This window comes from Ambystoma mexicanum, chromosome 2q (genome assembly GCF_040938575.1).
Source record: "Ambystoma mexicanum isolate Mex_15411 chromosome 2q, UKY_AmexF1_1, whole genome shotgun sequence".
NCBI lineage: Eukaryota > Metazoa > Chordata > Amphibia > Caudata > Ambystomatidae > Ambystoma > Ambystoma mexicanum.
This window is the reverse complement of record NC_090924.1, coordinates 447,748,710-447,774,121: the sequence shown is the minus strand read 5'-3', so window position 1 is coordinate 447,774,121 and position 25,412 is coordinate 447,748,710. Positions and strand designations below refer to the sequence as shown.

The window sequence follows — 25,412 nt, the reverse complement described above, 5'->3', positions numbered from 1 at the left end:
GTTCAGAAAATAAAAATGTTTTGAGTTAGTGACCTTATATGACCATGTTTAAAAATGAATGGTGATGTGATCCAGATAAGAGTACCTTCAGTTGCCCTTGCACATTTCTGAGTTGCTTCTGAGATTCAGCGGCTTGACGGTTTGCATGGCTGAGCTGAATCTCTATTTCATTCAGATCTCCCTCCATTTTCTTTTTCAGCCTCAGAGCATCATTTCGGCTTCTGATCTCAGAATCTAGTGTGCTCTGCAGGGAATCCACAGCTCTCTGGTTGTTCCTCTTGAGCTGTTCAATTTCCTCATCTTTTTCTGCAATCTTTCTGTCTACCTCAGACTTGACCTGGTTCAGCTCAAGCTGGATGCGCAGGATCTTGGCCTCTTCATGTTCCAATGATCCCTGTATGAAATAAATATTTGCAAATTAAAGAAGTTTCAAATCGGCACTAGAAGTGATTTTGACATAATGACATGGGAATTGCAAAAATGTCTCCATCACTTACTTCAGCTTCCTCCAAGGCTGCCTGGAGTTCCCCTTTTTCTTGTTCAACTTGTTTCTTTGCTTTTTCCAGTTCATGTATGGTCTTTCCAGTTTCCCCAATCTGTTCTGTAAGATCTGAGATCTCCTCTGTGAGGCAAACATAACATTTAGAATAGTCATATGCAAATACTCTATCATGCTTCATTTCTACAAGAGATTGTCTTTCTCAGCCCAACATTCAATAGAACATACATTGATATTATCATATGGTGGTCAGATATTTAGAGGCAACCAGGGGTCATCATTTTAAGTTGCAAGCTACTAGCAAGCCATAAAATGTCACTCGCCACTTCATTTCTATATATAGACTCAGCTCACCATTTCTTCTTCACCAAGAGCAATTATCACCAGCCAATGGAGTGAGGCAACAGACGCATCCACCCTTAAATGTAATTCTTAACTGTCTTCTGAACTACACTTGAACCACTTATTTGATCATTTGGGTATGTCGGCAACCATCATGATGTGTTTCCTCTGAACCGAGTAAGTGGTAGTAAATATTGGGGATCCAGTGGCATGATACAAAATATTGGTGACCCCTGGCAAAATATTTGTGTTGGTCCCTTGCTATTCCATCCACCAAGAAACATTGGGCCTCATTACGAGGTCGGCGGTAACCCGCCAGTGCTACTGCCGCTTTGCCACAAACCTTGTAACACTGTTCTGGTGTCTAGTATCTCGGTGCCACCAGGGTTTTACAAGTCCTGGTGGTCCAGGATGTCAGGACCCCAGGGGAATGGGGACACGGAAGCACTGTTGCTAGCTCGTAGTCTGGTGGTCTCCGAATGGGTGCCGGTACGTTGCTACGGGCACCCTTATTTCCAGACCTCCAGACCTCCTTCCTTGAACAGTGGAAGTCCCCTTGAACACCAGGGGCTTATTGAGTGGTTGTTACTCCTCTATGAGAAACCTACGTTGCAGATTCTTGTTTTCACGTTTCAGGGTTTCGAGATGGTCCAGAGATTCTTCATATGCATTCTTCATCTTGAAAAGCTCAGTGCTCAGGGAACGGGAATCCTTAAGAGCTGCCTCTAGCTCAGCCTGGCCTTCCTCATACTTCTGCTTCCAGTCTGAAAGGACCTGTAAAGAAACAATAATGCTGTAAACTCACAAGACCTATGCAAGGTCATTCAAATGCATTGTATGATTTTTCTGTCTGGCTTTACCTTATCAAAGTTCCTCTGTTTTTTGTCGAGAGCTGCAGCAGCACTATTAGCTCTCTCGACGTCAATCATGAGATCCTCCACTTCACATTGAAGTCTCTGCTTTGTCTTGTCCAGTGATGCACACTTGGAATTTACAGCCTCAACCAGTTCTTCAGCTTCCTGAAGTCTCTGAGCTAGCTTTTTCCTAATTATTTGCAATAAACAGAGTATTATTCATTTTAACTGGCTTGCCTACTGCATAGTAAAATGTATCTTCCATTTGAACACAACATACTTGGCTTCTTCCAGTTCCTCTGTGCGCTGGATGGCATCAGTTTCATACTTGGTCCTCCACTGAGCAACTTCTCCATTGGCTTTGGACAGACTACGCTGGAGCTCAGCCTTGGCTTCTTGTTCCTCCTCATATTGCTCACGGAGCAAATCACAGTCATGTCGGGCTGATTGCAAGGCATGTGCCAGCGCGTTCTTTGCCTGTAAAAAGGTGAAAATTTCAATGTGAGTTCACCGTCTGCTCTAATGTGCCTCACTTTGCAGGAACAAGAGCCTGCACTATGTTGCATTTGACTGCTGTTGGTACGCATGTACCAAGAAGCTTTAGGAATGAGTATTAGATTTGGCAAGGGAGCACTTCTTTTCAAAGTCTATTTGTTTTGATCGAACACCTGAATACTTTGTTTGACCGTTTTCCAAAAAATCACTTTTTCTTGGAAGATTTGAAAGGGGGTAGATACCTTGAATCGCCAAAACCACCGTTATTGTTAGCTTGCTGCAACGGAACACATGGCAAAAACCTTTTACCGGTTTATATCAAGAAAATGCAATAAGACAAAATCATCAAATTTGATGACAACTTCAACATCTTGCCACTACTTAAAAGAGAAATTTATTTTTAAAGTGAATATATGCAACTTTTTAAAAATGTTTTGGTTGAGAATGTCCAAGCTATTGTGGAAAAAGAAGGGCAAGACTGGTACTCAGGCTTGGCATAGTCAAAACATGATTAATGTTGGGCACTGATGCTTTCTGAAGTTGTAACAATTTAATCGGGTTTAAAACTGACTCAACAAAAAAGAATTATGAGATGTGTTAAACTCCAGCAACATTAATCACTTGAATGTAAGAGATGATGACTCTTGGTTGCATGCACTGGAGCTAAAGTGAACCATATGTTATTATTTATTTCATGCCATCTCAGAATACATTGGCAGGCATTTGTTAAATGAAGGATCACGTTGATCTTAAATACCAACATTAAAAAGAACACCAGAATGTTTTTTTTAAATGACTCAAACAATGTCAGGACAATCTACAAGCATGGGAGAAATGAGTTACTTGAAAGTTTGCTGATTGGTCGATGAATAATCTTGAGGCGTTGGTCTATCATGTATCCTTCCTGTATTGCTTCTGATCATTTTACATACTTAAAAATTTAAAACATAGACATTTTAATTCTATAAATATACCTAAAAAAGATAGGTACATTTCCCCATATTACCATGTCAACATGTTTGCTCTGAATCCAGCCATCCTGTTAGCCTGAGAGCATTGTGTTGTTAAGTTTCACTCTCTTTAGTGCTCAGTTGCCTCTTTTTATAGATCTAACATCTAGTGGTCTGCAAGCTGCGGCTCTCCAGCTGTTCCGGAATACAATGCCCATCAGTGCTAGCCAGCATAGTCAATGGTGGGGACCCTGGTGGTCTTAGTCCAGAACATCTGTAGAGCCGCAGTTGCAGACCCCTGATTCTAGGATATTGGGATACCTGACATGAATGTTCTCTATTATGTATGTTCTAGTAAAAACAAATGATTGTTTTATAAATTTAAAGATATTGACAATAATCTTTGGCTCCAGGATGGCAACGTTTTAATGGGCATTACCTTAGTTCTCCCTTCTGTACTATTGTATGCCAGGTGACATGCTGTTGATATTGTAAGACTTTTACCAGCGATGACAGAACCATATCTGTGTGTCAGCCCACACAATGTGAAAGCTTACTTTGTGGTACACTAGGATAACTTCATTGTAGAAATGTGTTTAAAGAATTACTGTTTGCAGTTCATTTGAATTTTCAATTATAAATCATTTTATATCTGTATCTCTGAATATTTACCTCTGCATTTGTTTAAAATGTACAGTGGGCAGATGCCAAAATGGCTGCCAGAGACTGAGCGTGATCACGGGACAAAAAAGCAGGCCGTGCTACCGCGGCGATGGTTGGCGGGCTGGGTACCGTAGCATTGTGGCATTGGAACTGTGTGTTACCAGGTGGAGGTGGAGGACCAGGTTGGGTTCCAGAGCGATGGTAGAGTAGAGTCCCGCCCAGGAGAGGAGTCAGCAGTGTGTCGGAGCGAGCAACCTGACGGAGGCATTTCGACCACGGTTGGATCTGCAGGTAGCGGCCTGGGGCCATCGGGGAACCCCTGATGAGCGGAGAGGAGGGCAGTAGAAAAGGCCAGCCCGAAGCATATCGAGGCTGGCTGTGAAATGGTCCAGCCCAGAAGCACACTGTGCGAGCAGGTACAGGGAGAAACAGTGGAGGAGGAGCCCGCTAGGACACCGAGGCAGCCCCGGAAGAAGGCGAGGAAAACAACAGAAGATGGATACAGCGCACCAGAGACTCGGGAGGTGAGTGAGGAGCCCCTGGTCTCACGGTGAGGAGGAATAAAGGAGCAGAGAGGGCTTGTGGACCTGGTGAGACCCCCAGGGAACGTAGAGGGCGCTGGGTGCCCAAGCCAGCCCCCTAGTCCAACAGTGGGAAGCAGGGGCTCAGCTGGGGCGGACATCAAAGGCAGACTCTTAAAACAATAAGCCTATGGGTGCATTTCTTTACGTTTCTGATGTTGGCAATGGTTGTGCTCCGTGCCTTAGGCTGCTGAACCTGCCACAGTAAGTCATCAGACATTGCCACCCCCCTGGTTTGCTGGTAAGTGGAAGATATTGAATTAAGTGACAGTGACCTTGAGGGAGGCCCTGTGCCCAACTCTTCTCCGGGAGACTGGTGGAGCGGGATACCACGGATCGGAGCCCCCTGCCGTGGAGATGGTATCACCCGTGCACGGATTGAAATGTCAGAGGTGGTGGATGGTGCTTTAAGGTCCTGAAACACACAGGAGAGTTGAGACCGGGGTCCGGAGAGTATAAAGGTCAGCTGTGAGCTGTACAGAGGAGAGGCATGGATCAGACCTGGTGAAGGGGTAGGCTAAGAGAAGGGACAGAGGCGGTGGGAGTGAACTCCAGATGCCAGGGCCTAAGGAGAGAAGTACTGACCCGGCAGAAGAGACCCGAGCACATCAAAAGGGTTAATTGGAGCCGTGTTGGAGGCAGTGGAATGAGGAAGGACCATCAGCTAGAGACTAGTGAGGTGTGGAGAGTGGTGGGTTAGGCCAGGAGACATCTGCTATGGCCCTCAGCAAGGAGGACCTCAAGTAATGCCTCAGAGACTTGGAGGGGAGAATGCCGATGACCTTCCAGGATCAATTTGTGTCACTGAGGGAAGAACTGAGAAGCTCCCTGAAGGAGGTTAAGGTGGAGGTGAAGAGTCTAGGGGACAGGTTGGACATTACCAAACAGTGATTGTCGGATATTTCAGAGGACGTGAAACCGAAGAGCGAATTGCTGGAGCAGGTGGCTAGGGTCTCCCACAATTTGGAGCTGCAGGCTGAGGACCTGGAGAACTGATCGCACTGGTCTAACATTCGAGGGAAGGGTCTTTGCGAGTCAGTCCAAGACACTGAGCTGGTGGGCACGGTTCAACAGTGCTTTGGAAGCCTGCTAGTTGACGTGCAGCCAGAGGCAGTGGGGATTAACCGAATACATAGGGTCAGGCCCAGGAGGAGGGAAACTGGACCAAGACCCAGGGACGTCCTGGTGGTCCTCACCTCCTATGGACAGAAGGAGAGTATCCTGCGAGCGGCCAGGGTCCACAGGAACATAACAGTGAATGGCTCACAAGTCCAACTATTCCAGGACCTGGCCCCGACGACCCTGCAAAAGCAGTGGGCTATGGGCCCGGTGATGAAGGTATTCATTGCGAAGCGCATCTTGTACAAATGGACCTTCCCATCTGGCGTACTGCTTATCCTGGAAGTGACACAGCATCGAATAACATCATGTGCTGAATGCCTAGCACTGCTGCAATCTGAAAGAGGAGGAGAGAGAACGGATGTGGCGGTCCGGGCCCTCGTCCCCATGAGGGCTCAGACAGTGGGAATGGTACAGGGGTGGGGGTAGCTGGGAGGGAAGGGGGTGATGCTAAAGGGCCCTGGGGCTCTCAACGGAAGGGGGGAGCGCTCCTGTCAACAGTTTGAGGGGTGGGGGCGGACACCTGGCAGGCAGAGCAAAAAGGGAGGAAGGGGAGGAACTGTGAGTCCACAAGCTGGGAGGATTGGTCCCGGGAATGGAGTAGGGCGGTTGAGAAGAGACCATGGAATCTGTTAGGAGGTATAGTTACCCTCCACATGAGTGTACCCTAGGTGGTTACATGGTCCAGAGCCTCGGGTGGGACACAGAGGGTATAATAGGATCTCTGGCCCGGACCTGGGAGGAAAGTGTTGGGGAAGGAGGGGTGCATGGGGAAGAAGGGGAGGGGAAGTTGGGTGATGTTAGACAGTTGTGGCAGGGTAGGAGGAGCAGTTGGGGGAACAAGGGGGGAGGAGAGGGACTGGCAGCAGCAGAAGACAGACGGTATGTGCAAGGGGCTTAAGGAAGGCACAAGGTATCATGAGTAGGCTTATCCCAGGTGAGGGTATTCAGGGCATTATCGCATAATGTGAGGGGGCTGAACTCCCTAGTGAAGTGCAAAAAGGTGGAGGCTCAAATGAGAAGGGGGAAGGTGGAGGTCATAATGCTGCAAGAGACCCATGTTAGGAAAGCGGATAGGAAGGTTATCAGGTTGGGACACTTCTCACGAATCTACCAAGCTAATGCCGAAGGGAAAACCGCAGGTGATTGGAGTTAAAGACTCCTTTAAAGCTCAGATAGTACAAATATAGGCCGACTAGGAGGGTAGATACCTCTTCCTGCAGGTACATCTAGAACATAGGGGGGTGACTTTAGCGGTGGTTTATGTGCCGAATGTGGGTCAGGACGGATTCCTGCGAGAGGTAGCGGACAAGCTAGAACGGTTCGCAGTGGGGGACATTATTAATATTGGGGATTTCTACCTAGCTTGGAACCCACACACTGACAAGAGTGCCAGGGCATGCCGGGGTGGTGGTGGGGCTGTCGGGGGCCTAGATGGATCGCCTCGACAACATGGCTTTGTGCGATGTTTGCCGGACCATGAAGGGAGAAGACAGGGACTACACGTGTTTTTTGCATTTCTACCAGTCACTCTGGCCCTGCACAAGGAATTGAAGGAAATCAGGGGCAGCTGGAACTGCTGCGCACACACAGGTCCGAAAGGTCCCTGCTAGGGGCTAAGCAGAGGTACTACGTAAATGCCAACAAGGTGGGTAGGTTGTTAGCTAGGCAGCTGAGTAGGTCTGATGCGGCTAGGACAATTCTCTGGATAGCACAACCGGATGGGTCCGTTGTAACAGACAAAGGGGCAATTACAGAGACTTTTGCTAGCTTCTATGAGGACTTATACACCTCTGGGTGCCCTGATAGAGCAGCAGTGGAGGTATACTTCCACAGGCTGCCAGTGCCAGAAATCACACCCAGGGAGAGGGAGGGGCTGGAAGGGGGCATACGGTAAGAGGAAGTGGAAGCTGTAATCAAATCTCTGTACATGAACAAAGGGTCGGGGCCAGGCGGCTACCCAGCAATATTCAATAAACAATATAGCTGGAAACTGATCCCGAGCTTACAGGCCTCTTTAATTCAATTGCAACAAAAGGGGGGTGACGCAGACCATGGCGGAGGCCAAGGTCGTAGTTTTCGGGAAACCTAACAAAGACCTGACAAAATGCACTCCTACAGGCCCATCGCACTGAAGAATGTAGATGTAAAAATATACACAGGCATTGTTGCTGCGGGACTCGCACCTTTGCTTCCGAAATATACACTCAGATCAATCAGGTTTGATAGCAGGCGACAGACCGGAGGTGTAGACAGAGTAGGGCCTGAGCGGGCAAGGGCCAACCAAAATCTGTAAATACCCACTCCCACCACTGTGTGGGCATTTACAGATGTTAATGTGACATGGTGGGCCCAACAGCATTACCTTCAGGCCCCACTTGTTAGACAATCCTGGCTACGCCTCAGCGACAGACGTGCAACAACACAAGAAGGATAGTGCACTTAGTGGAGAAGGCCAATATCCAGCAGATTACATCAGTGCTGGTCTCTTTAGATGCAGAGAAGGTTTCTGACCGGATAGAATGGCCATTTATGTTCACAGCTCTGGAACACATGGGGATGGGAGCCAGGTTTGTACAGACGATATGAGCAAGCTGTTCATTAACACTACTCTATCCAGAACCATCCACATTCTTTGCGGCATGAGGCAAGGCTGCCCCTTGTCCACAACATTATATTCTATCTATTTAGAGCCCTTCCTAATAAAACGGAGGCAGAACACAGCCGTGCAAGGCATACCGTTTGAGGGGAAGAATGTAAAGTGGCTGCTTTCGCAGACAATATGTTGTTGACCCTGACACATCCGGAGAAATCAGTACCGGCTCTAGTAGCAGAATTTAAGGTAGTTGAGCGGGTGGCCGGCCTCAAAGTCAACATACAGAAGTCAGAATTGCTGGGCCTGGTGCACCCTCGGAGGCAGAGGGCTGCCCTGTTGACAAACTCACCGTTCGTAATGGCGAAGAGAAGCATAAAGTATCTGGGGGTAAATGTAACCAGCTCAGCTGTACAATGGGAATTTACCAGAGATGATCCGACAGGTGAAGGCTGACCTGGGGAAGTGGACCCCACTGAGAATCTCCTGGTTGGGTAGGGTAGCTTCTGTGAAGATGCTAATGTTAAAGAGGGATCTTTATTATTTTCAGGCTTTCCCTATCCCAGTCCCACGACCCCTTTTTAGGGACCTGCATAGGATGTGGTCACAATTTCTATGGCAGAATAAGTACCCGAGAATAGCAATGCAGACTCTGATAGGTCTCGGGCTTGGTCTTCTGAACTTTCTTATATATTATGAGGCGGGCCAACTGCGGGTGGTGCAGGAGTGGTTCTTGGGAGATAGGACTAAGGCATGGGCAAGGATGGACAGGGCACTGGCGGGGATTGCCCTTGAGGGGATCCTTCGGCTTTGTGGACAGGACAGACCACAACACACCTGATTGAGTCAGGTATTGGCAGTGGTATGTGACATCTGATATGAATTTGGTGGATCAGGGATCTCTTTCTACGAGACTGTATCCATTTACCCCTTTATCTGGGAACCCGCAATTCACACTAGTGATGGTGCCGGGATCGTTTAGACAGTGGCACAAAATGGGGTGTATAGGAAAGTAGGGGACATAATTCAACTGATGGACATTCACACATTTGAAGAGGGCAAGCACCAGATCGGAGAAGTACAGAATTAGCTATTACCAGTTAAGACACTGGATAATGGCCCCTAGGATAAAACAGGCAGCAGGGAGAAAGTTGACACTATTTGAGAGGTTTATCACTACCCCATACAGGGACTAGGGAAATGGTATTGAAGCTGTACTCAATCCTAATGGAGTCAGAAGCCACTCCAAGGTGGGTCTATATGAAGCAATGGGAGCACGGTGGGGGTGGATATTCCTAGGAAACACTGGGAAAACACGCGGAGGAACATCCCTAAGCTAACAAGATCAATCCAACTTAGAGAAGTTTGGTACAAGGTTATGATGCGGTGGCATCTCACACCGGTCAGACTGCATATGATGTACCCTACAGCCTCACAATTATGTCAGATGGAGTGTGCAGGAAAGGGGGACTGGAAAAATATGGTTGGGATGTCCGGAATTGAGACCCTTTTGGACAGAAGTCAGTGCTCAGGTTCAGTCAATGTTGGAGATGGAGGCAGGGCTGTCACCCAGGGAATGGATGTGTGGTCTTTTTGATCCATGGATTGAGCTACCGACCAAAGCCTACCGGAAAGCCTTTATGATGATATTGATAGCAGTGATAGAGAAAAGATGGAAAGATAGACGTCCACCAACGAGTCTAGAGTAGCTTCAGAAGTTGTGGAGTCTACTAGCAATGGAGTGGGTTACCTGTAATATATACGCAGAAGTGGGGGAGATTCAGCGGGACTGGGTAATGGCCCTGGAGTACCTGCAAGGGGACTACATGAAACAGTGCTGCCTGCAGAACCTGTATATACTGTACATTATGTAAGGACATCAGTGCTCTTCTAGGCATAATGAGGGGTGTATGGACATGAACAAGAGGCTGCTGCCGGGGGAAAAGGAGAGGGGTGTTGAGGAAGAGGGAAGTGTACAGTTGACCACTTGTGTTGCCTTTATGTGACAGGACACACGAATTCCCATTGCTTTATTCAGCATTCCTCTTTGGTTGGCAAACCATTTATTGTGTGATGGAGTAGTATGCTCTCTATTCTGCAATTCCCGATTTCCCTGGAGCACAACTCTGCACCTAGTGTCATGTCCATGTCAGTTAACTATTACAAAGTAACGCAACAGATGGAATTATTGCATGGTACTGTTCTGGTGTCTGGTTTTAAAGCAGGATCATCTGTTACATGATTGCTTGCTTGTATGACCCTGTGCTGCTTGCATAGCCCTGGGTATGGGCACTATCAGTGTCAAACTAGGTTCACCTGAAGACATTAATTCTGCCATTAGTATGGAGCCATATCGGTTTGTATGTTATATATAACTTATTTTTATAAGGAGAAGAGTGTCTAAAGTAAGAACGTTAGATACCTTTGTCTCCTCTTCAAGATGCCTCTTCAGTTCTTCTGTCTGTTGAGTGAAGGCTTGTTTAGCTCTTGTCAGTTGGGAAATCAAAGACTCTTTCTCCTCCAGTTGTCGTGCAAGCTCACCTTTGGGGGAAAAGGGAACCATGTAAGCAACATTGAGCAAATTTGATTCACTGAAATATGTTCACTTATACCTCAGGGTGTTCCTTCATGGAGGATGAAATTAGTATTGCCCTCCGCTTTCACTGTTAAATTGCCCTTGCATTTTCAAAGGACTTTCGAGAAAAAAATAATAAGCAATGGAAACAATCATGCAATTTTTTACTAAATTCTAATTTCTAAAATTCTTATTTCTCGACTGAATAACTATACATGTGATTGCACTATATTACAAATAAACAAATGGAATTGCCTATTAATGAACAGTTATTAAATTGCATACCATTTTCAGTCTGGAAGCGTGCCTTCTGTGTGGTCAGGTCAGTAATGGCACGCTGATGTTCATCGTGTTTTGCTTTAACTTCACTGAGTTGGTCCTCCAATAAACGACTCACTTTCTCAAGGTTGGCCTTTCAAATAAAGATTGCATCAGCATTAAAAGACGTCAAAGAGCAAAACCTGCGTAATAAAGGATTTCGGCACACATGTACTACTTACCTTGGACTTGGAAACATTCTCCATGTTGCTAGCAAGATCATCGATTTCCATTTTGAATTCGCTCTTCTCTTTCTCCAGCTTCTGTTTGACCCGCTGCAGGTTATCAATCTGTTCCCCAAGTTCTGCGACGCTGTCGGCATGCTTCTTACGGAGGGCGGCAGCAGTAGCTTCATGCTGGAGAGTGGACTCTTCCAGGTCTCGCCTCATTTTCTGGAACTCTGCTTCACGCTTCTTGTTCATTTCAATCTGGACCGAAGTGGCTCCACCAGCTTCTTCCAGCCTTTCACTGATTTCTTCCAGTTCCCTGGAGAGATCGGACCTCTGCTTCTCAACCTTTGCCCGAGCTGCACGCTCAGCTTCAATTTCCTCCTCCAGCTCTTCAATGCGTGCCTGAAAGATGAAAGCATTTCAATATAAAGGTGATATTCCAATGGTAACACACATTATTTTTGCAATATAAATTCAACTGATTATGTAGAAGCCGAAGTCCTTACCTGAAGCTCTTTGATTTTCTTCTGCAGTTGGGCTCCCAGAGATTGTTCATCCTCAATTTTGCTCTGCACTTGACTTAATTCAAAGTCTTTCCTGTTATTTTATAAAGGAATATTTCTCATTAGTTGTACTTTATTTGTAACAATCCTGCTCTGTTGACCTGTGCTGGATTTGTCGGTTAAGTCAAAAAAGTGTTGGCTTTTCTCAGAGGAAATAAGACATTTTAGTAGGTTGCAGAAGTATGTAACTAAATGTAGTTAGATCAATGATTATGCTTTAAGACAATGGGGTTTGTTTATTAATTAACTATTACTAAATGAAGGTATGTTTTCTAAATGTTGTAAAAAAATCAGTAGTCACAGTAACAGAATTTTGAACATATTCTGCATTTGAATTCAGACAGTTAAACTACATCTCTCTGGCACAGTTTGCTATATTTGCTGCACAAAATACTAACTTTTTCAGTTTTTCATCACTTTGCTGTTTATCGTTTTCTAGATCCATCGTGCTTTCCTGGGAGAGCTTCAGGTCACCTTCAAGCTTCCTCTTGGATCTCTCAAGGTCCATGCGAAGCTTCTTCTCTTGTTCCAAGGAGCCTTCAAGCTGTGAATTTTAAATCACTTCTTTTTATTACATAATATTAAAAATATGTATTCACTTTTCATTAAAATTACTGTCAAAATTCCCCTTACTTCTTATACCGATTACATGTGTTTTTACGTAGGACCTTCTACAGCGATGTTGACTATCTAATATTTCCATAAATTGCTGGTGTTGCTACTACGGAATGTGATGGTACTTTAGACATCAACATCAAAACGTGAAGTTCTTTGAGCTGTTTCTATTAGGATTCACACCTCTGACATTAAGGACAAACAGGGATGTCTGCAGCAACCGCCCAACTAACTGGGCTACCTGACTGCCGAGCATGAGAGGAAGGGTTGACTATCAGTTAAATTGGTGTCTTTAGAGCTAGAAGGGTATCTAAGTCTGTGTTAAATCACAAGCTTATCGGTACTGTTGTTTCCGGACCGGCAAACTCGTAATGATGCAATGTATTCCAACCAAACTTTGGGTCTCTTACTCAGCAAAACTGTGAATGCTTTCTAACAAGCTCAATGTCGATATGGAGTGCTAAATAATCCAATCCTGTTCTATGACTTTATTTATTATAAAATGAGTTTGATTTTCCCATATTTTTGAATTTTCCCTAGAAAACAGATGGCCGAACAAAGACGTTTACTCTATTTTTAAAAGCACTTGGTTGCCATTGAATTATACCATTAATATAGGTCTCTAAGACCAGAGTTCCTTAAGGAAGTGTTTCATTTACAATGGAATTTATATAAAAAGATTTGCTTTAATATTGGACCCATATTCATGCAATCTTCTAAACTGGTAAAAGTTGAAAAAGTAAAAACAACAATAGCTATTTCAGGTATTATCAGTCGAAATAAGTTTTAGTTGTCTTTAGGAAAGTGGCAACTTCCTTGCACATACGCAGCAATTATCATTACCAAGACCATGAAATAAAGCAACGTCAGAGAGAAATGTGTGGTGCGATTTTCTATAACTTTACTTGTCTTTATTTATACTTTCATACTTACATCATCCACTTGCTGTTCCAGCTTAGTTTTGGCTTTTGTCAGGGTGCTGACTTTGTCTTCCTCTGCTTGGAGGTCATCCAGGGTCTGCTGATGAGCCTCCTGGAGAGCTTTCTTCTCCTTAGAAACCTTTGCAATGTTCTCATCAAGAACTGCCATTTCCTCTGTGAGGTTTTTAACCTGGAAAATGCAAATAGATGCATTTAATGTTTGCCTCTATTTCTTCACTGCATTTTCCTCATTGTAAACAATATACACACAGTTGACAAGTAGGCAGTTACCTTGTTTTCTGTGGCATGTTTTTCCTTCTCTACTTTGGCTAGAGTGAGCTCAAGGTCATCAATATCTTTCTTCAGCTCAGAACACTCATCCTCCAGTTTCCTCTTCTTGGCTGTCAGCTCAGCGTTACTTTCCTCCTCATCTTCAAGTCTTTCCGTCAGCTCCTTCACTTTAGCCTCCAGTTGAATTTTATTCTTGATGAGACCTTCACATCTTTCCTCTGCATCAGCTATGTTTTCGCTTTCCTAGTTAGTTATACAATGAAATGAAAATGCACTTAATTGAAAATATTTTGTTGAAAATACAAACTTGGTAGCATTAGATTTCACCTACCGATTGAACTTGTAAAGCCAGATCATTCTTCTCCTGCAAAAGAACCACCATCTTCTCCTCTAGTTCCTTCTTTCTTGCTTCAGATTTTGCTAAAGCTTCCTTTGTCTTTTCAAACTCCTCTTTCATGTTGGCCATCTCCTTCTCTGTCTCAGCACTCTGCAGGAGAGGCTTAATCTTAAAGTAAAGCTTCATCCATGGCCATGTTTTGACATTCATGAATGACCTGATGTTGTACTGAAGGGCAAAGATGGCTTCTCTGTTTTGGGTGGAAGCAGAGAGTTAAGTTATAAGAGTCTGTTTACATGCCATAGATGTTGCACTGATCAGTTAATTATTTCAATACCTTCTCTCCATCATCTTCTTGAATTCTACTCTCATGAGGAACCCTCTGCAAGCAGCCTGAGTGCGGGTGATGAGCTCTGCCAGCCTTTCATCTCTCATCTCCTCCAGGGTACCTAGGAGGCCAGCTTTGAAGAACACCTATAATAAACAAGGGGAAAATAAATACATTTCCCCAGCAACATACAATTCTGCATTTTAATTAATGAGTAGATACTGTGTTACCTTTGTGTGCCCGAATTTGTACTGAGTATGGTCAACATCAATGGATCCCAGCAACTTCTCACTCGCCTTCTTGCTGTCAATAAATTGTCCGTCTGGAATAGCGCTTGCATTCAGCACTTTGTACCTGAAATTCATCATGCTGAAAGTCAGTAACATAGCAATAGCATAGTGTGTCACCTGGAACAGATGCCCAATTCATTTGTTTTCAAAATAAAAGGTCTCACATTGTATGCCTTTGCTGTTTGTGATGATTGTATTAACATATTTTATGAAGCAAAATACTTTAATAAATTGTGTGACATAATATTATCTTTCATCTAACACTTTCTTATTCATTCATGTTTGAACTCCTTTCATGCACAGACATTTTACCTCTGCTTAAAGTCACCGTAAAGGATCCTGCTTGGGAACCCCTTTCTGCAGATTCTGATGCCCTCTAACACACCATTACATCTCAGCTGGTGGATCAGCAGGTGGTTGTCCATTACACCTAGAAGCAGAAGGTAAAGTCTCATCAGTTCATTTCATTCTATTGAGCAGCCAACCAATATTGCAATTCTGTACATGGCTCAATCACTTCAGAGTCGTTCTACCTGGAGTTTTTGTCTCATTTGGAATCAGACAACGCACAAAATGGGGGTGAGTGCTCCTCAGGTTAGTCATCAGCTTGCCCAAGTTTTCCTGTAGTAATGAGAATATAATTGTCTTCAAACAGAGCAACACAAACTAGGACTATATGCCTTAAACATTCGGATCAGAATCATTATTTTGACATTGGTTTTTTGTATTTTCTGTTGGGAACTTGGAGGGTGTGCAAAATGTGCACCACATTGAATAACATATATGTTTCACTGTGATTTGCACAGGTTTACTTTTGTGATAGCATTGTTGGTTCACATTAGACAAACGCAACACTTCAATCAGCCTGCCATTGGGCAACAGGCTTCAGGAGAGCTGCAGAGACCCCACCACAGGCCGAGCCCCTGGCCTATTGTCCGTGCCAGCCTTTCCCTTTATTTCCATCTATACTTCTCTTATTTTCGTTCCTATCTCAAAGAAAGTAAGAATAAGAGAACGAAAGGAGGGATAGGGTATATAACAGAAGGAAAGAAATACAGAATGGACAGGAAAGGAAATAGAGATGGGTGGAAGAAACTAATGAGTGAAGGAAAGGAAAGTCTGGCACTGACTCCGGACTTCAGGCTAAATCAGTGGTGCAAACTCTATGTACACATTAAAAAGAACATCTTTGGGCAGAAATACTCCTTCCCACTAACACTGTTGTGCGCAGAATGCGAGTACCTGTAGTGTTAAATTAGCACTGCCTAAAATTGTTTATGGGCAATCACTATGTTTCTAAATGCTGCTAATCCAGACAAAATGTATATGCTAATTAACACCATTTTCTGCACATTTTAAGGGTTCAGGTCCCTGTTGTACTGAAGAACTCTGCATTTTACTGTAGGACGAATTATAACATTCATGTAGGTTTATCTGCAAAACTCACTCTGAACAAAGCAGACACAGTCTGGAAGGAACCACCCTTCTTCTTCTTTCCACCCTTTCCCCCAGCAGCCGCGGCCTCTGTGATTGTAAAGTAACACATATAATCCATGCATCAGAAATTGTGCAAAATCTAAATTGTGCAAAATCTACATTCTTTGTGAAGGGTGCTGATGTCTATTTTGTTAATGCATAAGAAGGGAATATTTACCAACTTCAGCTGCAGTAGCTGTGTAAAGCATGGCCAGCAGTTTAACTGAGGACTTCTGATAGAGCTGAATTACAGAGTCATTCAATGGATCCTTGTTCTTCTCCAGCCAGCCGGTGATGTTGTAATCCACAGTGCCAGCGTAGTGCACCAGGGAGAAATGAGCTTCAGCTTTTCCTTTGCCTGGCTTGGGTTTCTCAAAGCACTTGCACTTGCCCAGATGCTGGTCGTACAGCTTGTTCTTGAAGGACGTGTCTGTGGACTTGGGGAACATGCACTCCTCTTCAAGGATGGAGAAGATCCCCATGGGCTAAAATATAGACGATATATGTGAGCCTTGGGCATAGAATAGAAGAATATTTCCTCCACTACACATTCTCTAGAAAGGGACCCACCTTCTCAATAAGCTCAATGCAAGCAGCCAGATCCATGCCAAAGTCAATGAACTCCCACTCAATGCCTTCCTTCTTGTATTCCTCTTGCTCCAGGACGAACATGTGATGGTTGAAGAACTGTTGCAGTTTCTCATTGGTGAAGTTGATACAAAGCTGTTCTAAGGTGTTAAACTACAAATGAATACATAAAATATCTTTGATGAGATATCTGTCTTGATCACAGTTACAGCAGAACATCATCTGCAAGAAGATATTATACTTACATCAAAGATCTCAAAGCCGGCAATATCCAGGACACCAATGTAGTACTGTCGGGCTTGTTTGGTGTCCAGCTGTTGATTGATACGAATCACCATCCACAAGAAGAGCTTCTCATAAACAGACTTGGAGAGGGCACCAATGGAGTTATAGACCTGGTGGAAGGAGAATTATGGCTCTGAGCAACAGACTGATCAGCAACACAATAGTTTTTCACAACCATATGGTGAGAAATTATGGATTTACCTGATTAACAGTTTGTCCTTTGGTGACATATTCATTGCCAACCTTCACTCGTGGGTAGCACAGTGCTTTAAGCAAGTCAGCTGAGTTCAAACCCATCAGGTAAGCAATTTTATCAGCAACTGAATATTGAAAAGAGTCACAGAAGTGCTTAACATATCAAATTTACACTCATTGCAGCTCATTTTGTATGTGAAGTTCTGACTATTTTATGCTCAACATGTATTGTTGTTTCCACGTATGTAATGTTTATAAATTCTGTCCTTTTATCTTCTTCAATGTCACTAAACTCTTGATTTCTGACTTCATTGTATACACTACTACACTGCCTTATTGGTGGGACTCACTGCCTACAAGTTTTCTCTCCTTCAGTCCACGTGTAAATCTGCAATCCCTCCACTCTTTTATCTCTCTCTCTCTCCCCCCACTCCCCAATCTCTTCCTGCCTCCATTCTCTATCTTGGCTTTGCTTCGAATCTTTAAATGTCTTCACTGCGTATCTCCTCTATATCTCTCTCCTCTTGTCACAGATCACACTCCCCCACACTTTTGCGATCTCAATTTCAATTTCTCTTGCCATTCCTAAACCATCCTGTGTCCCATCAGTCTTTCATTCTTTTGCTCTCCTGGGCCTTAAATGCTGAAACTCCCTACTCCTTTTTTTCAGTTCTTCTCCCACTCTTCTACTGTTTCGATCTTGCTTAAAAGCCTTCCTGTTAACCGCTTCAGTTAAGTGTAATCTGCTGTGATTGTTATCTGCTTATCCTTGTCATTCTCAAGTTTTATATTTGATAATAAATAAATACAAATACAAATTCAATACCATACTCGTCACTTCACTTTTCAAGTGTTTGCATCAATGCTCTTTATTTCACATTAAATCTATTCCTAGGTTTCCACATCTGCTCACTACAGGGTAATTACATTCCTGCTAATTGTCACAGTTGTTACCCTTCCATAACATCATTGCGCATATGATCTATTCCGTGGAGTACTTGCTTTAGCCGTCACACCTTCATACGCTAAATCTTTCTCATAATGTTTTCTTTAAGATAGACAATACTTGGGTTTCCTTACCAATCCCTATCACCAATCCCTTACAGGAGGCTTTATTTCAATGGCAATAGCCAGTTCCACACAACAGCAGGAGGTCTACATCTCTGAATAATCATACACTCTGTTTATTTTGTAATGTCCCGAGTGCTCCTATTTTGGGGCCTCAGAGATATTATCATCAATAATCTTGGCTATACCATGACCTCTGGTGGCCAATGAAAATGTGACTTTCGGTGCATTGGTAAATTCAGAGTGTGCATGAGATTGATTAGGTTTTGGAAAGATGGTTAACTACTTGATATGTAAGATTGTGTATTCTAGTGTCCCAGGCTCAAGTTACTAATGTCTCTATGCATTGCGTCAGGATTGTTGTCATCTTTGCTAGTCTGTCTCATTCCTCCATGGATCTCCTAATCACCATTGTAAAGCACTCTCATTCCTGGCTCTCCAGAGTGTTCTCCTCCCTCCCTGACACCTTTTCACCAGAGTTTTCTGGCAGGCCATTGCTGATTCTTTCTCTATAAACTGATGTTTTGCAAAGTCAGCATCCTTTCCCTACTTTGAGTACCACTGTGGACCTCACCTTCTGTGCCATCGGGCTCGGCCTGCTCCTCACGCTGCTTCTGCTTGAATTTCATGTTTCCGTGGTGCATCACTGCGCCGGTCATCTTGTAGATTCCGATCTTTTCATCCTGGTTGAATCCCAGAATATCAATGGCATTCTGTTGAGAAATTATATTTTGCTCAAGCTCAGCTCTAGATGGTTCACAGAAATAACATGTATCATGGTTTCCTTTTTCTGCTTTGTAAGTGATAGGCTTTGTTGACATGTGCACTTTGTAACTTACATCAGTTGCCATGAGCTCCTCTTGGTCATCAATGCTCTTCACTGTAATCTCCCCCTGACTGACGGTGGGGTAGTCATATGGGTTGGTGGTGATGAGAAGCATTTCTGTGAAATAGTAGAACCAGTGGAAATGTGTTACTCTTAAAATAGTCACTACAATATTGGAGATATCCATAAATCTGGCTATGAAATAGCATGCACTTTATTTCCACTTAAATATTTCGGTGAATAAAGTGAGTGACTATCAGTTGTCTCCATTCTGAACCACTTCTTGTTGTTAAAGAATGTGCCACTAAACTGCATTTGTGCACTTATGATTTAATAATTTGAAACACAAAACAAAGTACCCGTATATACGAATTAATTGTATGGCATTGGTCCATGGGGCCACCCACGTTTCTGCTGTTAGTCTTGGATCTTTGCTGGTGCTTCCGTCAGGAAGTCTGGTATATAATGGCAATGCCTGCCATATGATTTTAGCACCAGAACACAAACTGCAATACCTAGCAAGTGATGGTATTATCTGGGCATTTGATGCAATAGCTGGCAAATGCTGAATTTAGGTCATTTGCACAATAGAGTGCAAATTGAGTAAATGCTGCCTGTCAAGTTTGCATGGCAGGCAGCCTTTACAATGAATCTCTTTAGGGTCTGTCTAATTTTTGCTGGCGAATAAACCCAGCGACCCTCATAGGAATCCACAGCACTTGTGCCAGCATGAAAAGCCGTTCCTGCACAAATGCTAGGAGCATTTGTATGGCAGAGAGGAAGGGCACAGTGGAAACACAAGTTGCATTCCGGCCTCCTCTCCCCCATACTTCACTTTTACACTTAGGGGCCTTTCCATTTCATGGCAGCGAAGGGTCCCAATGAGGAATTAATATTGTGCATATTGCATGCAGGGAACTACGAAGCGTAGCACTGAATGCTGTTGGGTCCCTCAATACAATGTTCAACTTTTACGAAACAGAGTGGAACACTAGACTAAAAACAGGCGAAATCGCGGTTATGCCTATTTTTACTCTCCGTTTTGTATAAAATGTAAATTCCGCCTGCCAATTATGGTTTGCACACAGCATTTGCAATGAATTCCTATGGAATCCACCTGCTTTTTTAGCAGTTGTTAATTCCAGGTTTATTCCATAGGAATTTACTTTACAAGCGCATGAAAATGTCAGGCATGCAAAACCAGGAAGCCTTTGGAGGACTAAGAGGAATACCTGGCACAAATGGTAAATCCGCTTTGTGCCCCTGGCAGCTCATTTTATTCCCTGGCGTACTGTTAATTACAGGCGGAAAAGCTTTGCATAAGGCTATCACACCTTGCATTCCCGTCATAAAACATTTTCATTCATTTGTATGGCGGAGAGGAGGGGTGGAACACAGCTTGCGTTTCTGCCGCTCCCTTCCACTCCGCCGTACAAATACTATAGTATTTGAACCTGCATGCATTGACATGTAGGCGCTAATGCTGGGGTTCCATTGGAGGCCCCTGGCTTTTTGCACAAGCAAAAAGCATGCAGACTCCATAGGTGATCCATTGCAAATGTCACCTGTTATGTGTACACGGCAGGTGCCGGTTACTTTATTTGCACGGCGAGGTGCAAAAGAACAGGGCAAAAGGTACGCCTTCCTTTTGCCCTGCACATTTGCACCACGCTGTGCAAATGGCAAACATTTGGCTGCGGGGGGAGTTTATGTTGCAGTGTTAATGTAACGACTCCTCACCGCTAAATTACGGGCTTCAAGAAAATGAGCTTTCTAGTGTTCCCTCAAATGCATTTAAAATACCCTGGAGCATAAAAATAAGACGTAAACGTAATGCGAAAGGCCTTATATCTACATCATGCCCCATTTACAATCATTTGTATGGCAGAAAGGATGTGCAGAATGCAACTTGCATTTCCGCTGCCTCCCTACCTCTCTGCCATACAAATGCCCCAGCATTTCGGCCGGCGTGCATTTGCATGGCGGTGCAAATGCTGGGGATCCCTCTCGAAACCTCCATCTTTATGCACCAGCATAAAGCAGGCAGAATCCATAGGGAGCCATTGTAAATGCGGGCTGCCATGCACACATTGCAGGCAGCATTTAATTGTAATTGTAAACACTGTCACGTGGGCATGGCAGGCAGCATTTACTCATTTGCCCAGCACATGTGCACTCTGCTGTGCAAATGACCAAACTCTGATGGCAGCGAGCTGCCTACGTGTATGTCTACACGTAATGGCTTCCTGATGCCAAATTACAGTCTGGAGCAAAATGAGCTCCTGCATGGTTCAACGCCTGCATGGGATTTTCTTGCAATTGTTAATCCAAAACATGCCAGATTCCATAGAAATCCATTGTAATTGCAGTCTGCAAATAGTAATCAACTGGTGGAATTTATATTTTTTTACAAAATGAAGAGTAAAATGAAAGAGTCAAGTTTATTTTGCATGTTTCTGCTCTTTTATTTTCCACTACATTTTGTAAATGTGGAGAATTGCATGCACACAGGTGCTAATGTTGGTGGTCCTTTGCATGCAATTTGCACTTTTTGCAAACTGATCACCAATGTGTTTTCTACCCTTAGAAATATATTATCTGTACAATGCAGCTTAATGCCCTCCTGCACTACAAATGACTTTGAGTGATATCTGCAATCTGACATCATTGCTGTGTAAGCATGTCCCTATTGAACCAATTACTCATTGGCAATACCGAGAAGTGGAAATGTGACTTACCTACAAGCTCTGGCTTTTTGTTGCTCATGATTTGATAGAAGATGTGGTAGCTCCTCTCGGCGGAGAGCTGGAATGTTACTCTGGATTTTTCCAGCAGGTCTGGCAATAAAAAAAACATGTTAAAAATGTAGGTTTTATTTAAGTTGAGACATATTCAAAAATGTGAGAAGGTTTTACTGTTAACTCTTACATGTTTCAATGTCTGCGGAAGCCAGTTTCCCTGTGGTTCCAAAATGGATTCTGATAAATTTACCCTAGAGATTAAAGGGGTACATTGTCTTCAGATGTGTAAATGGGAGATAATCAATGTGTTTTCAAAATTGAGAAGTGAGACCGGAATAAATGAGCCTGGAAGACTTACAAAACGGGAGGAGTTGTCATTCCTCACAGTCTTGGCATTACCGAAGGCTTCCAGCAGCGGGTTGGCCTGGATGATTTGATCCTCCAGAGTTCCCTAAAATCAAAGTTTGATGAATGAGTGAAGTAAGCTCATATAGAAGTTATTAGAAGCTGCAAATGTAAGAATGGATTGAAGAAAATGTGCAAACCTGCATCTTGCCGCTTGTGGCGGGTGCCTCCTTTTTCTTCTCACCAGACACTGCAATTGTTGCGAAGTACTGGATGACACGCTTGGTGTTCACAGTCTTTCCTGCACCGGATTCTCCACTGGAGATACAAGAGGAACAATTAATTAAACATAAAGATCAACTACACTAAACATCTCCTGCACTTTAAGCACAAAGATATTTTAGTAAAGGATATTTTACTCACGTAATCAGGACAGACTGGTTTTCACGATCTGTGGATAGATTTATTTGAGTGAATTGGATTAGGAAATGCAAGTTGGTGGTAATGATTGATAAATATTTAAAAGAAGATCAAACAGTAAAACATTACCAGTCAGCATGAACTGATAGGCGTTATCAGAGATGGAGAAGATGTGAGGTGGGGCCTCCTGGCGCTTCTTGCCTCTGTAGGCGGCGACCACCTCTGCGTTGTACACTGGCAGCCACTTGTAGGGGTTCACAGTGGCACAGAACAGGCCAGAGTAGGTCTGGATAGAAAGATGGTGTTATTTACAAACCAGCAATGAAACAATTCTCCCTTATCGTTAGGAGAACATTTCTATGTTCTACACACAAAGTTATTTAAAGTTATGCATGAGTCTGCAATAATCCGATGACTGAATTGAATATTTGATGTCTTAACGTTGTTTAGCAATTAAATCGTAAATCTATGGCATGTACATTGCAAATCTTCATAGTCTGCTTTACTGTCCTTCTATACTTTATGTAAGTAGGGTTGTTGTTTTGTTTTGTTGGCATGGCTACCATTTAAAGCCTGTGCTTTGCCAGCTCTTGGTGGAATGGGATTGTTCTTCTGGTGTGACACATTGTTGCAGGGTTCGAAATTGCAAGGATCTGGGAGCTATTTAGCTGCTGGTTATAACCAAGGGGAGCCTGGTTAGCTTGAAACCAGCAGCTAGCAGGCGCTACTTTTGACTCCTGTGGCACGTGGGCCGATACAAACCTAAACATGTGATAATAACTGTGTATTTTTGGGAACGTATATAAAGGAGAGTAAAGAACACACCCAAGAGACATTAGAGCATAGTTATTGATATTAAATGGACAAAAAGTTAGTTTGCATCTTGCACAGGGATACATTTGCTGTACACTATATCCTAGCTCCTGGTTAACCAGAGGTAGCTCCTGCCTAACTGGTTATGCCCGATACCCAGATACTGCTCTTTGCTCCTGCTCAGCAAATCCCAATTTTCATTCCCTGTTGTTAGCCACGTGCACAGTAGAAATTGTCATTACTGTTCTTATAGTTGTCATATTGCCAGATATGGAGACACCGCTCGATTTCATGCCCACAGTTTACTAATGTCACTTGTAGTCAGCCCTCTTCGTGTTCTTTTGTTTGGGGACTTTGTTCGTCTGCTTTCATTCTTTCTCTCTCTGCACTGATTTGCATCTTGCTGGTAGCGTGTCTTGTCTTCACTGCTCTTTGTAAAGTGTTATTTACGTAGGACATGCATTTTCAGTGGGTATTTTAAATAGTGCCCAGATTTCAGCTTCAAAGGACAGGAAGTCAGTGGCACCAACTCTCATGAGATATGGCTTGCACTTCTCTTAGGTTTTATAACTTTTAACAGCAGCCCAAATTCCACAATCCCCAGCCCCTCATGTAAGGCTTTCTTTCTCTCTGTCAGTTGCCTTTTATTGCGGAAATTGCTTGTCACCTGTGAGCCAATTTCTTTCGGCAATGCAGTAATTTGTTTAAGAACCTAGCTCACACGTGATTATACAGGTGGAAGGGACATAATCCCAGAAGAATGGGATTAGGGAATAGAGGAGTGGAGTGAAGAAAACTATACAATGTTGCAGTCTAGACTCAGATAACAAGGGTTTTAATGACATCTCTAGTGTGCTGAGCATGCCTGGTTGTGTTGGAGTTTGGGATCTCTATGTAGGAGAAGCTGGTCCTGTAAAGCTCTTTTGATGATGTGCAGGAACGTAGTTTCCTTCTTATGCAGGGAGAGCATTCCGAGGTTTGGGTGTCAGGAGGAAAAAAGTAACAAATCTGGAGTTAACAGTCAAAGCTTTAAGCACTGACATTGACTAGTATTGTTTTGTTGTTGAGTGGAGGGGCAGTCACACGTATAATTTGTTATCCAACTACAGGCCTTCAAGGCCAGAAACATGTTAGATTTTCAGGATATCTCTCATTAATATTAATTGAAAATATTGTCATACAATGATTCCAAATGTATGCAAATTCATCACATGAGTATTAATGAGTGATATACTGAAAACCCGTCAGGTGTTCTGCTGTTGAGGCTGCAGGTGAACACCCCAGAATGGTTTGGACATGGGAAGGTAGCGCTGACATAATGGATTGGGTTCAATACGGCTCTGAGCCTGTGTGCTGTGAATCATGGTTTATGATGTAAGAAGAAGGGGTTGTGGTGGCTCTTCGGAGGTTGAGTGATGTACAGATGGCAACCCATAAATGAAGGAGCAATTAGGGGGACCAGTGAGTAGCCTGCTGCTCGAGTCTAGTTTACTGCGGAGTACACTAGTAAGAAGAGTTGTTTTTCCCACTGCATTTGATATTGTAGTGTACATGCATATCTGTTGTTGGGATATTTACAGCCAAGGGGGATTCCAAATGCCCTCCCTAAGATTATATTCACTGTGTGTTCGGACTCTTGGGTTCGAGAGCTATTGTAACAGTGCTGTTTAAAAGAAGTTTATGTAGTTGCTCTTTTTATTGTTGCATCCATGTCCATCTGATCTCCCTGCATTTCTGAAAGCACTGAAAGTGATATTAAGGCTTTATGCTGCTATCATATCAATAATGACACTGTGCTTAATAAGGAGAAGACCATGGGCATCAGATGGGACAGCGGCATCACAGTTGTGAAAATTGGTGGATTGAAAGTGGAATTTGGTTTGATAGAGGTTTGAATTGGTACGTTCGCTGGGCAAAATTGCCCAGTGCAATAGCAATTTCTGGAATTGTGCCTTAATTTATTTGTAAATATGGCACTTTTACTGCCTTCCTATTAATGGCTGCTCACCTAATCCTGCTGTTTTGCCTTACCAATGCAGGCGCTGAATTGTTGCAGAAAGTATGTTAATAATGATTTGATGATAACGAGAGGCTTTATGCTATGTTTTTTTTTTAATAAAAGGACCTGAGCCATCTGCATGATAGAAATATG

The 25,412-nt window shown here is 43.5% G+C and overlaps 1 protein-coding gene across 2 annotated transcripts in view; it reads right to left on the bottom strand.

Moving 5' to 3' along the window:
• Window positions 1-25,412, bottom strand: part of LOC138569501 (myosin-1B-like) — a 148,780-nt gene that overhangs the window by 18,076 nt on the left and 105,292 nt on the right. For both annotated transcript variants that reach the window (XM_069647532.1, XM_069647531.1), the window contains exons 4-33: window positions 22,577-22,733; window positions 22,451-22,478; window positions 22,228-22,345; window positions 22,041-22,133; window positions 21,870-21,933; window positions 21,680-21,778; window positions 18,955-19,058; window positions 18,690-18,828; window positions 17,054-17,172; window positions 16,813-16,962; window positions 16,550-16,720; window positions 16,158-16,464; window positions 15,951-16,027; window positions 15,037-15,124; window positions 14,816-14,933; window positions 14,444-14,567; window positions 14,223-14,359; window positions 13,880-14,135; window positions 13,549-13,791; window positions 13,271-13,447; window positions 12,121-12,266; window positions 11,666-11,756; window positions 11,172-11,561; window positions 10,957-11,083; window positions 10,519-10,637; window positions 1,976-2,172; window positions 1,702-1,885; window positions 1,450-1,615; window positions 498-622; window positions 86-394 (exon numbers count right to left, since the gene is read on the bottom strand). In XM_069647532.1, coding sequence (XP_069503633.1) covers window positions 86-394; window positions 498-622; window positions 1,450-1,615; window positions 1,702-1,885; window positions 1,976-2,172; window positions 10,519-10,637; window positions 10,957-11,083; window positions 11,172-11,561; window positions 11,666-11,756; window positions 12,121-12,266; window positions 13,271-13,447; window positions 13,549-13,791; window positions 13,880-14,135; window positions 14,223-14,359; window positions 14,444-14,567; window positions 14,816-14,933; window positions 15,037-15,124; window positions 15,951-16,027; window positions 16,158-16,464; window positions 16,550-16,720; window positions 16,813-16,962; window positions 17,054-17,172; window positions 18,690-18,828; window positions 18,955-19,058; window positions 21,680-21,778; window positions 21,870-21,933; window positions 22,041-22,133; window positions 22,228-22,345; window positions 22,451-22,478; window positions 22,577-22,733 — 4,623 coding nt within the window. The remainder of the gene's footprint in view (window positions 1-85; window positions 395-497; window positions 623-1,449; window positions 1,616-1,701; window positions 1,886-1,975; window positions 2,173-10,518; window positions 10,638-10,956; window positions 11,084-11,171; window positions 11,562-11,665; window positions 11,757-12,120; window positions 12,267-13,270; window positions 13,448-13,548; window positions 13,792-13,879; window positions 14,136-14,222; window positions 14,360-14,443; window positions 14,568-14,815; window positions 14,934-15,036; window positions 15,125-15,950; window positions 16,028-16,157; window positions 16,465-16,549; window positions 16,721-16,812; window positions 16,963-17,053; window positions 17,173-18,689; window positions 18,829-18,954; window positions 19,059-21,679; window positions 21,779-21,869; window positions 21,934-22,040; window positions 22,134-22,227; window positions 22,346-22,450; window positions 22,479-22,576; window positions 22,734-25,412) is intronic.